This window comes from Sinocyclocheilus rhinocerous, unplaced genomic scaffold, assembly GCF_001515625.1.
Source record: "Sinocyclocheilus rhinocerous isolate Xijiao unplaced genomic scaffold, SAMN03320098_v1.1 scaffold529, whole genome shotgun sequence".
Classification (NCBI taxonomy): Eukaryota; Metazoa; Chordata; class Actinopteri; order Cypriniformes; family Cyprinidae; genus Sinocyclocheilus; species Sinocyclocheilus rhinocerous.
This window is the reverse complement of record NW_015635521.1, coordinates 854,326-866,123: the sequence shown is the minus strand read 5'-3', so window position 1 is coordinate 866,123 and position 11,798 is coordinate 854,326. Positions and strand designations below refer to the sequence as shown.

The following is an 11,798-nucleotide window of genomic DNA, read 5'->3' as shown; positions in this document are numbered from 1 at the left end:
AAGTGTGAAATTACTTTCAAAAGGTGATTTACTCTATTTTAATCGCTACCATACACATCGTACACACAGTTTATATCTGAACTATAAACTTTTATCCCAGTACTTCTGTGATTTGAATGTTTGTAACACAGAAATAATGATACTGTGTGGCTGAAAAGACTGTGAAGCTGTTTCATTCATGACAGACAGCTGCTCTCTTTAGGTAAATGGCAGCGCGAACACTGATTGAAATGTTCAAATCACACTGGTGTGATCGTACTCTGCACGAACGAACCAACAAGTGATCACAACATTGATCGCACACAATTCAAAGACAAATACATTTTAACAGCCCCTTTTCGCCACCTACTGCCGTAACAATGTAATCGATAAATCTTCATTTGAAATGTCAAATTACTTTCAAAAGGTGATTTACTCTATTTTAATCGCTACCATACACATCGTACACACAGTTTATATCTGAACTATAAACTTTTATCCCAGTACTTCTGTGATTTGAATGTTTGTACTCTGCACGGACGAACCAATAAGTGATCACAACATTGATCGCACACGTCAAAGGTTGAGGAATGAAACAGACGAATCATTGTAATTTAGGAATAGAATCACGTTGGTGTTTGAATCGCGTTCGCGATCTTTAACGATCTATTAAATTAAAGTGCTTTGTCATGTTGGTGGTGACACCTCTCTTGCAACATGTTTAGCTATCACAGATATTATACTTAGATTTTTTGGCTTCTGATCGCAAATGTAACCAAACTTTGGAGCGCTTAGATTAGCAAGCAAGGTTCTGGCAGATCGCTAGGTCTGGTCCTCACAGGTGAAGAAAAAAAAAATGCATAGGAATCGATAGGCGGAATCGAAATTTAAATTTGACAACAAGTATCCGATTCCTGACCTTAAGTATCCGATTCTGGAATCGGAATCGATTTTCGATTCCCAACCCTAGTTACATGCGTAACCCGAGACGTTTCTGCGTAGACCTGCGTGTTCGGCTCCCATGTAAACACTACATGCGAGAACGGGTGGGTGGGGCTAAAAAGGCAGTGATGTAGAAGCAGGTGATGATCTTCCTCTGTGGAGGTCCACACTATTACATCGCAGAGTAGAACATTCCACAAGCTGTTGTTTTGGCAGACTTCCTTCAATATTAGCTGTTTTTAGACTTACAAGAAAGTTCTGAGTTCTGAAACTTACAGGATGTTTTTATAGTACTTTAACTTCTTATATGTCAAAAGATCAAGGGAATTTTGGTTTCTCAGTTCATGACCCCTTTAATAATTTTCACAAAATTTTCATGGTCCCCAGAATTTTGTTATATGAATATGAGAACATGCGATATATTAAAATATATGTTAAAAGAACAGGGCCTCTACTCTATTTTACATATGCATCTGCTTAAATACCAGATTGCTTGTTGCTGCTTCTTCTTTACCTGTGTTTGATCCAGAGATTTAGTACTCATTCAGAAGATGTGTAATAGCGCCTCCTACAATATAACAGTGACAAAACAGAAAGATGGAAAGTTCTGTCAGATGGCGGGGGAGCGTTGTCAGATAAATGATGGGAAATTTCGTCAATGGCGGGGAAAGAGCTAATGTTAAACATCTTGCTTTGAAAGGGTGCTATCTTTCTTTAAAATAAACACCACTTTGATGTTTAGTTGTCTAATACAATGACACTCACGCATGTGGCTTTAGAGTCCAAATACTTTTTTGGGCCACAGTGTGTGTGTGTGTGGGTATATATGTGCAGGGTTTTCACCTGACAGCGAGGATGTGCATGGGCTGGGACCGGCGCAGTCTCTGGTGTGGGGAGGTGGGCTGAGCCTGTGTTTGATAGGTGGCAGAGCGGTGCGGCTGGCCATTGTGCAGCAGTGGAGTGGATTCTGTCTGCACACTGCAAGAAGTGTACAGACTCTCAAAGGATGAGTTCATGTCATTCACCAGAGCTTCCAGATCCACGTCATCTTCTGGCAGGGAGAGAAACAGGAAGAAAAAACACATCAGATATACTAAATACTATCAGATATAATATATACTAAATATCAAGTCTGTTAATTAATTAGTTTCGTTTTATCAGACAAAAAATGTTGACTAGAAGGATGTTGTATCAAGCAAATTTAGAATGTGCCATCTGTGTGAGCTACAGTAAATATTTTTTGTCCACAGGCGCTGAGCATTGATATGGACAACAGTTGTTTTATGTCACAGCCATTGTACTATACTTGGTATTTTGTCATGTTTGTAAGATAGTATTAAAAATTTCCTAAATAAATATTCTATGAAGTTTATGTATATTTTATGTGTTTATTTATGTTTTATATATGTGTCTTATATTTTAAATATATACACTTTTTTGGGGGGAAAAACTGACCATAGACTGGCAAGGAACCATATATGGTATACTTGGTATTTTATCATGTTTGTAAGATAGTATTAAGCAAAAGGCATCTTTGACTGGAACTATCATGCACAATTTATTAACTTTCAGTGATGCATTATATGATTACACCACTAGAGGGCAATTTAATACATTCACATATTGTAGTGCAGTCTCATACTCTTAGGCATTAACTTTTTTAATTGTATCTGAACTAATATATGCACCTATTTTTTTTTTCTGTGCTTTACTTGGCACCCTATGTGTACCTGTGCCCTCTGAAAGACCTTTTTCTGAAAACCCATCAGATAATCAGATGATCAGCTGATATATTAATAGAGACAGGTAAGCCCCTTCTCTACTTAGAGATCCTGGAGAGCTAAGATACATTCACACACTCAGGCTTTAGCACAGTGGGGAGGTTGAGAGTGAAGCCACGCCATGGGGTAAACGGGACAAAGGTCTTGGGTATGAATGATAAATTATATAAAAATAAAATAAAATAAAATACACAAATATAACATTAGTATTGTTAAATATAGCTACAATTTTGTTTTCATATTGCGTGTTTGGGATGTGCTCACTGTCCCCTGTTTGAACCCCGACTATCTTTTGAAACTCGACAAACTGGTCTATTGCTCCAGAGAGAGTTGTGATTGGCAGGTTATTTTAATTGAACATGGCTTAACAGCATGAGAAAACGGCACTCTGAACCACATTTCTGTCAAACATGATGCAGTTCTGTTTTAGTGCTGAATAATTCCATTTAAATCTGTGCACTAATGTTAATTCTAACTGTACTTCTAAATCTAAACTCATAAACTCAGTAATTTAAAGAGCAAGTTCGCATACATTCGTGTCACTTAAAGGTCCCCTGAAATGCTTAGAAACACACAGCGTTACTCTATCCTGTCTGTAAGCAGACTCGTCTCCGTCCTTGATGAGACCGATGACTGTAGTGTCATCTGCAAACTTCAGGAGCTTGACAGAGGGGTCTTTAGAGGTGCAGTCGTTGGTGTAGAGGGAGAAGAGCAGTGGGGAGAGGACGCAGCCCTGAGGGGAGCCAGTGCTGGTGGTGCGGCTGTTGGATGTGAATGTACCAATTCTAACTAGCTGTTGCCTATCTGTCAGAAAGCTGGTGATCCATTGACAGATAGAGCTAGGGACAGAGAGCTGCGTTAGTTTGGTCTGGAGGAGTGTTGGGATGATGGTGTTGAAAGCGGAGCTAAAGTCCACAAACAGGATCCTCACACGTCCTGAAGCGCTTGATCAGCACCGCTGCTCCGCCAACGAATAAACGAAATCCGGTAGAAGATTGTGTGGTGTGTACTGCCGAATGTTCAGCAGCTCATCCCTGGTAAAACTGATCGTGTTTGAGAAACAAGAAACAGGAAAAACTAACAAAAACAGTACAAACACTGGAGAGCCAAACACTGAGGCTGCCGTCTGCGGAGCCATCGCATAGCCTAGTCATATTAAAGCTTGATATCTTGAAAAATATCTTGAAATTAATAATTATATTCAGAATCTCCTGAAGCCGTGAGTGATAAACATCCTGTTTGTTGATTGATAATAATCCACCCTACCTGTTAACAGTTCTGACCACATCATGTCCCAAAATTGTTTTTTTTTTTTTTGAGGCATGAATGAATAATTTAGAATGTTTTTGTTTTGTTGTTGTTGTTGTTGTTTTGCACCTATTTATTTGCTGTCAAATCAGACATTACTCAAATTTTAGTCTGTCATACAGGTTTGGAATTACTTGGGGATGAGTAAATAATGATTTACAATGTGTGTGTGTGTGCGCGCGTGTGTGTGTGTGTGTGTGTGTGTGTGTGTGTGTGTGTGTGAATTATTCCTTTAACAGTATGGCCTGCTGTAAACACTTACATTTAAAGAAACATTTTTGTATGTCCAGCAGAGGGTGCTAAAACCAACAAGTGGGTAAAAATCAAAACAATTTACACAGGACAAATTCAGTCTGTATTTGACTATTACAGGAATAGATTAACCTGTGTTAGAATATCAAATTTAACACAATTCACTGACAGTAGTTCCCAATAACAAAGCTTTCACTTTATGTGAATACTTCACCCAAAAATTAAAAGTGTGTCATCATTTCCTCACATTCAGTATATGGTATCAAGTATCATAAAAAGTCTGTGCAGCTCAGCGACCCAATCACTGAGTCATCTCAGGAGCCATCTGAATAATCTTAGTTTGATTCATCAACATATGATTCAAACCACAATCAATTAATTGAAACCTATCAGGCATTTCAACATTTATCCATGGGTGAATCAACGCCATGGATCAAGGTTGAATCACTGTTAAATATTCCTTCAAATTTACAAAGCAATTCGGGAAAGATACTGTATGTTTCAACATCTTAATTTTTGTAGGCCTACATATTGTTAAAATGTCCAAATTTATAAGTATTTAGTTGCCGTTTTTCAAACTCTGTTTCAACATTTTTTAATGTTGAAACAACTGAACTGACATTGTTTCAATGTTAAAGGTTGGTAATAAGCACAAAATAATGATTTCTCCATGAATCAGACATTGTTACTACTCTCACATACTCCCATGAATGTGCCACGGGTGAGCCAGATTGAACCAGAAGACAAAGAGCAGGATATTCTTCAAAAAAGTAACTGTTTTGATCTAAGATGAGAGCAATTTGTCTTTTACGGATGAGCAAAAAGCAGACATAAGAAAGTTCAGAGTCCAGAGAAATCCTGAGAGACAGCAAATACATGAACCAATCCTTCAACCTTTAAAGTAAACAGTTCTAAACAGAAAATAGAGGGAGTGAATCCTAAAAGCATGCTGCTTTTACAGAAAATATGAAAATTTGGTAACACTTTATTTCGATAGTCCACTTTAGACATTCTATTAACAGTAAGTAACTTTGCAACTACATGTCAACTAGCAGTTAGTAGAGTATTAGTAGACTGTCTGCTTAATATCTTCTAACACTTTCTTTGTCATCTTATTCTACTAACCCTAAACCTACCCTAACAGTCTACTCTGAGAGTTAGTAGACATGTAGTTGCAAATTAATGAGAATTAGTTGACATGTAGTTGACAAGTAGTTACAAAGTTACTTATAGTTAGTAGAATGTCTAAAGTGGACTATCGAAATTAAGTGTAACCGAAAATTAAAATCTGGTATATTTCTCAGGTAGATGGCCATCCCAGAGAGATAGACTCATCCCAGACATCTCTGAGAAATGAATGATTCATTAGAGCAGCTCCTCCAGCCCCGCCGGCTGCACTCGGTGCTCAGCATTCAGCAAGTGCGGAACGCAATGCAAACTGACTCAGCAGTCATGGGAACACTGCATCAAATGTACTGTTTTATTACCGTGTGGGAAATCAGCTGATTAAACTAATGCTAACCGTATTTGTGAAAGTAGAGACTGCGGCGCCAGAATCTGATTATAGTCAAGAGAGCTGTTTAAATTCCAGGCTGAGGTAAATTAAGTTCTGCCAACTTTTTTGCCACTTATACACTGGAGTGGTTGTAACACTGGAGCCGGTGCATGGCTGCTTGGGATCCGACTCATGAACCAGTCAATTCCAATGAAGGAGACTGACCGTGTTTCTAGATAATTGATTTTAATACATTTTCCGTAAAAACAACAAGCAAGATAGTCATAGGATATTTGCTAAATTATCATTTTGTTTTAAATGGATTGGGAAAATAAAGTGGTTGGAGTCAATCGGCTACAAAACATTTTTAAAAAGAGAGTAAAAAATAATGGTCATAAGATAGATAAGCATAAACCAACCGACACAATTTTATGTTTACCCATTAAGGCATGTAAACACCTTAACCTGTGTTCTTTCGGCTTATTAATGAAAACGGTTCTCACACCAAGTAATCTAATTAGACACACATTCTTGGATAAAATGACAAAGAAAGAAAACACTGGATGGAATGAATACATTCAGTGTTAGTGTAAAGAAAGACGCCAGTAGATGGAGCTACATTAAGAAAAAAAGCATTTTTACATAAATTAATTAATTAATTAATTAATTTAAAGAACGGGACTAAAGTCCATTTATTCATTTAGACCTGAAAAAAAAAAACATTGCCTTCATCTGATTTTCATCTGATATTCAAGCTTCAAAAAGTTGATAAAAACATTGTAAAAGTAATTACAAAAGTGGTTTTATACAAATCTTCTGAAGAGACACTGATCAACATACATACAGAGAGTACATCAAATATAATAAACAGAAGCTCAACAGTGTTTGCATAATAACAAACCTCATTGGTTCTTGGGCATCAATCAAGCAGGTTTGAGCTGCTGTTATTTGATGTGCTCTATATATCTTTATTTGTATTCCAAAGATGAAAGTCTTATGGGTTTAGAATGACATTTGGATAAATTCTGACAAAATTGTAATTTTTGGGTCAACTAACCCCTTTAAACATAGCTGGTTATGCCTTAAAAGCAGTACACATTTTAACACGTTAATACCAATGTCAATATGTCTTGACTGCTCACTTATGATTGGATCATCTGGGACAGGTATTTACAGGGCCTTTGATATGTGTCTAATTAAAAGATTTCCAACAATTAGTAAAGGGTGATGCTTGAAACACACCCTGATATGTCAGTGATTTCCATATGGGTTCACTTTAGCAATGGTGTGCATGAGCTAATTTACCACAGTGTATCTGGTTCAGTGGTATAGTGACAAAATACAAAATACATTAAGCTAATCTACTTTTGAGGCTTTTTTTTTTTGAGGAAAAACAAAGTGGTTAAATTGGTTCAGTTATGCCAAAGACTCTTAAAGACAAATGCAAAAGTTTTAAAACATATTTTTTATAGCACCATGTTCACAACTGAGTCCATTAGACCATCCAGCTGGTGACAACATGCAAATTGTGAGTGAACAAAGAGACGGGCGTAATAAAAGGAGAAAGGAGGAGTCGCTTGGGCAGGAGCGTCCCGTAGAAGACCCGTGGGGGGAGATATGTGCCTCAAAAAAACACACATGGATGTATACATGTGAAAGGAGGCAGTGGAGCTAGTCTTTTCACAGATATAGTCAGCACTCTAAAGAATTCCCAAGTTGGCCAAACAATACAGTGCCTTCATATAAGCACCATACAGGAGGGGTGGACAGGAGAGAAGGAGGAAGATAAATAGGGTGGGGGATTCATATAGAGGAATAGGAGAAGGATCAGAAATATGAACCTGAGTTTTGTTTTTGAAAGATAATGGAGATACAGGGTGATCCTGATCCTACAACAAATACAGTACCATAAAGTGAATGGGGATGGGATCTGTCACATTCCAAAAAAAAGATAAAAAGAACATCATTAAAAGTGTCAAAAAGTATCAAAATTGTAGTTGATAGTTAGTCAATAGTGAGAATTGGTCCTTAAAATAAAGTGTGACCATTAAAGTTATAGTCCACAACAAAACTGCTAACAGCTCAACAAACTTGAAGCCGATGTAAAAGCCATGAAAGGAAACTTTTCGTCTCACTTGTCCTTCCCGCAAAATTCCTAATGAGATGACTATATTTTGTCTGTGGAATTCTGCCATATGAATTGAAATGTGGCCACAACTTTTGCTTGGGATAGCTAAAGTAAAGGTACAGAGAAAACGGTTTACTGATGGTATTGCATACACTGTATATGTGGGTTAAAGGGACAGTTCACCCGAAAAACTAAATTCTGTCAACATTTATTCACCCTCATTACAAAATTGCTTGTCTTCCTTTTTATCTGTGGAACATGAATGTGTTTTTGTGCATTTAATAGAAGTCAATGGTAACCAAAACTCTTCAGTTACCAACATTCTTAAAAATATCTTCTTTTTCATTCCACAGAAGAAAGGAAGCTATAAAGGTTTGAAACGACAGGGTAAGTAAATGACGTATGTTTCATTTCTATATGCAGCTTTCGTGTCCTAAACGGCTTTCTTGCAATAAGCAGTTTTTTGGTGTGCATGTAAAAGTAGTCAAAGAGAGAATGATGGGTAAAAATGCCCCTGGCAGTCCAAGAGCAGAGTGTGAGTAGAGAGAGGGAAAATCTGGAAAAACAATAATGGGGATCAGGGCCTGTTCTTGGGAAACATCAATCTAATCAGAGTTTCATATACCTCACCTTCCATAATCTTATAAGCCCCATCCGCCCACCACACTAAAACCTCTCTTTCTTCTAAAGAATGCAATGCCCTGGATATTGCTGCCCAAGGGTCCATCAGAACCATGCGGTGTAGGAGACGCACTGACCTCAACAAAGGAAAGCCTTGAATAACTCTGCAGTGGTCCGATCCAGCCTTTCAGTTTAAAGGCCAGAACTAGAAAATATCTCTAGATAAATATCTCAATTAAACTGATAAAAAAAGCTCATACTAAAAACTGCATGCCTGCTAGTCTTTCTTCTGCAGAACACAAAATCACATATACATACAAATCATGCATTCTTACAAAAAACCTAAGCTGAATAACACTTACAGTTAATAATGTAACTTCATTGCCATTCAGTTTTGAATGCTCCTTTCATGAGAGAGGATCAATGACAGACCCCACACACTTCCAGAAAGCAAAACATTTACTTAGACCCGTCAAATGTAATCCATTTGAGCTAAAAGCCTACAATGTCACATTTCAACAAAGCACCTCAGTTTCAATAAACGTCATAAGCCAGTTAACTTCATAGCAAATAATAGAGTGTGGTCTTTAACTCTATTAAACGATTATAAGTATGTGAGAGGTTTTAAGCTGTAAAATCATAGCAGTAAACGTCACATGGGATTTCGACACAGCAACGAATATTTCTGGCCTCAATCAGAGATTTGACGTACAAACGCTTCTCATCTATTCTTAGCTGCATTCTGACATCCCAAAATAAGACCTTTGTTGTCACAGTTTGTGGTTTTCAATGGAGTATGAAAACTGCAGGGTCAAAGAACAGACATGGGAACAAACTCTTGCTATTTTTTCTAGTTTTTTTTTTTTTATATATATATACATTCATTCATTTAGTTGTCTGATAAGTGTTTATATAATACTCTGAATAAATGTTATTAAACAGTGTTAAAAATCCACAAATCAACAGAATATATGTGTATATATATATATATATATATATATGTGTGTGTGTGTGTGTGTGTGTAACTGTGTTCGACAAACACCACTCAGTGAATGATGAAATACTAAGGGCCTTTAAATTATCAGAGCCAATAGTTTAGTTTAGTCACAGCTGTGAGGATTTTTTCGGCACACTCTGAGAAGTCCTAAATTAAAAATTTCTGCTCCATTTACTTCAATGACAACATCAGATTTTCAGAAAGAAAAAAAAACTCCAGGCTCTACCTCCCATGCTGAGGCGATATTGTGCTTAAATCTCATGCTCCAAATATCATGCCTCTGTATTTTTGTATGGCACAATTAGGTTGGAGGCTTAATGAGTGGCACCCTGTGTCTTTACAAATCAAGCCTTTGAACTGCTGGAGTGTTTACAGCGGAAGAGGCCTGAATATAGATCCCAGTTTGAACTTAATGAGCAAGTCTCCAACTATAAAAGGCATCTACGACAGACAGCCCCCACCCAAGTCCAAGTGTGTGAGACAGACGACCCCCGCCTATAATCAAGTATGTACACACATACTCACTTGTTAATTGTGTGAGTTATTAAACTAGAAGCAATTCTGTTGCACATCTATTAAAAAACGCTTTACCTCTGTTTTGGATATTAAGACCATACACCATAACCACACACAAAAAAAATACTGTCATTACAAACATTGGAACCAGGGTATCTTATTTTAAGAAATTTATGAAGTGTGCATGCAAATTATTAGTTCACTGACCTTGATGGCTGGGTGAATTCCGATTGGTTGACTGCTGAAAACCTGGTCCAATCATATCTGCCTGTCTGTGATTGGCAGCTCGATCTACATTATCCTGCTGAGACAGAAGCCAATAAAGCGGTCATGCTAAAAGCATTTTTTGACATTAGTCACACCAGTCTCTCTCACACACAAAGACACACACTTTTTATTATCCATGAAGGAATATATCAGTTTAAGTCTGACAGAACAAGCCTGGAAAATAGGCGATCCCTCCAAAATGTTGTCTAGGAATTTCATCATACTGTAAATCAGTATTTTTTTCCCAGTAAAATATCTAAAAAGGTACATCTAGCAGTTATATACATTCATATCTTAAATTACATAGAATGTTCTTATCTTCTCAACTTGTTTTAAGCATATTTATTTATTTATTTACAGAGCTTTATGTTTCAAAAAAGAACAAAAAAATAAATATAGTCTCTAAAAACAAGTTACATTATATAATACAATTTTAAATAAATTAACCATTTTACTAGAAAACAAGACCATGTCTGATGCGTGTTAAGGTACAATGCATGTTCACATGTATAAAAATTCTCCCGTCCGTTTTCAGGAATGAAAGCAATTGCCCAATCTGTGATGAAAGAGAAGAGAGGAGGCCCTCTCCTTGTCCTCAGAAGCCCCCCTGCCGTATCCGGGGAGGGTCACGGCCGTGTTTACAGGCTATGAGAAAAACAGCACCGTACAGACCATGCCATGTGATCAGCTGAAACTGTGCCATTGTATTCACAGAACAAGATCTAAAGCGACTGGCAGCTGGGAGCCACGTTCTCCGTGTGTAAACTACAGGTGGCGACTCGATTCAAAAACTCATTCCTTTCCAAAACAGAGCCTCTCTGCTGTCTCACCAGAGGGGAACACTTTGAACTCTTGGATGCCGTACAAAAACAAAAAGCTGGGTTTGAGCGCAGTAGGATATCTCTTTCAGCGCTGATTGGAGCTTTCACAGCACGAGCTGGGAACAGAATGTCCTGTGGCACTCTTGTATTTGGAGATGGTTCTCAGAGCGAGACCGCGAAACCCAGAATCTGGCTGTGATGTGGCTGCAGAGCGTCAGTAGTTTTATGGCTTCTGAACGTTACGTACAATGTACCAGAACCAGAGCAAGATTGTTTTGTTTTCTTATGTAAATGTGAAGATGCCGCACACATGCAGCCGTGCTGCTCATCACTTTGTTGAATGATACCAAATGCAAAAGGAACTGGTGTGTTGACATTTTCGGTCAAACACATTTTAATGCTGATGAACATCTAGATATCATTAATTGTGAGCATTTGATGAAACAACATTCAAATAATTTGGGACCCTGTATGACTCCTGCCTGAAGGAAATCATCTGACACATGGTCAGAAATTAACTTTTCCATAAAGCTGTAACGAATCATCCACTGAAGGCGAGTTGAAGTGAGAACCCAAGTGCAGTTTATTTACAGTGATCCAAACATCCAAACAGACGAAAACTAGAAACAATAATCCGTGACTTGACTTGACATGAACAGACTTGACTTGACATGAACAGACTTGACTTGAC

General features: G+C 37.6%; 1 protein-coding gene across 3 annotated transcripts in view; it reads right to left on the bottom strand.

Annotated features, from left to right (window-relative positions):
* The window catches only part of LOC107746967 (growth factor receptor-bound protein 10-like), a 110,824-nt gene that overhangs the window by 47,004 nt on the left and 52,022 nt on the right, over positions 1 to 11,798 (bottom strand). For 2 of the 3 annotated variants that reach the window (XM_016561331.1, XM_016561333.1), the window contains exons 3-4: positions 10,227 to 10,320; positions 1,765 to 1,972 (exon numbers count right to left, since the gene is read on the bottom strand). In XM_016561331.1, coding sequence (XP_016416817.1) covers positions 1,765 to 1,972; positions 10,227 to 10,281 — 263 coding nt within the window. In that variant the 5' untranslated portion in view covers positions 10,282 to 10,320. Of the gene's footprint in view, positions 1 to 1,764; positions 1,973 to 10,226; positions 10,324 to 11,798 lie in introns of all 3 variants that reach the window. The other variant, XM_016561332.1, reaches the window with a different exon arrangement.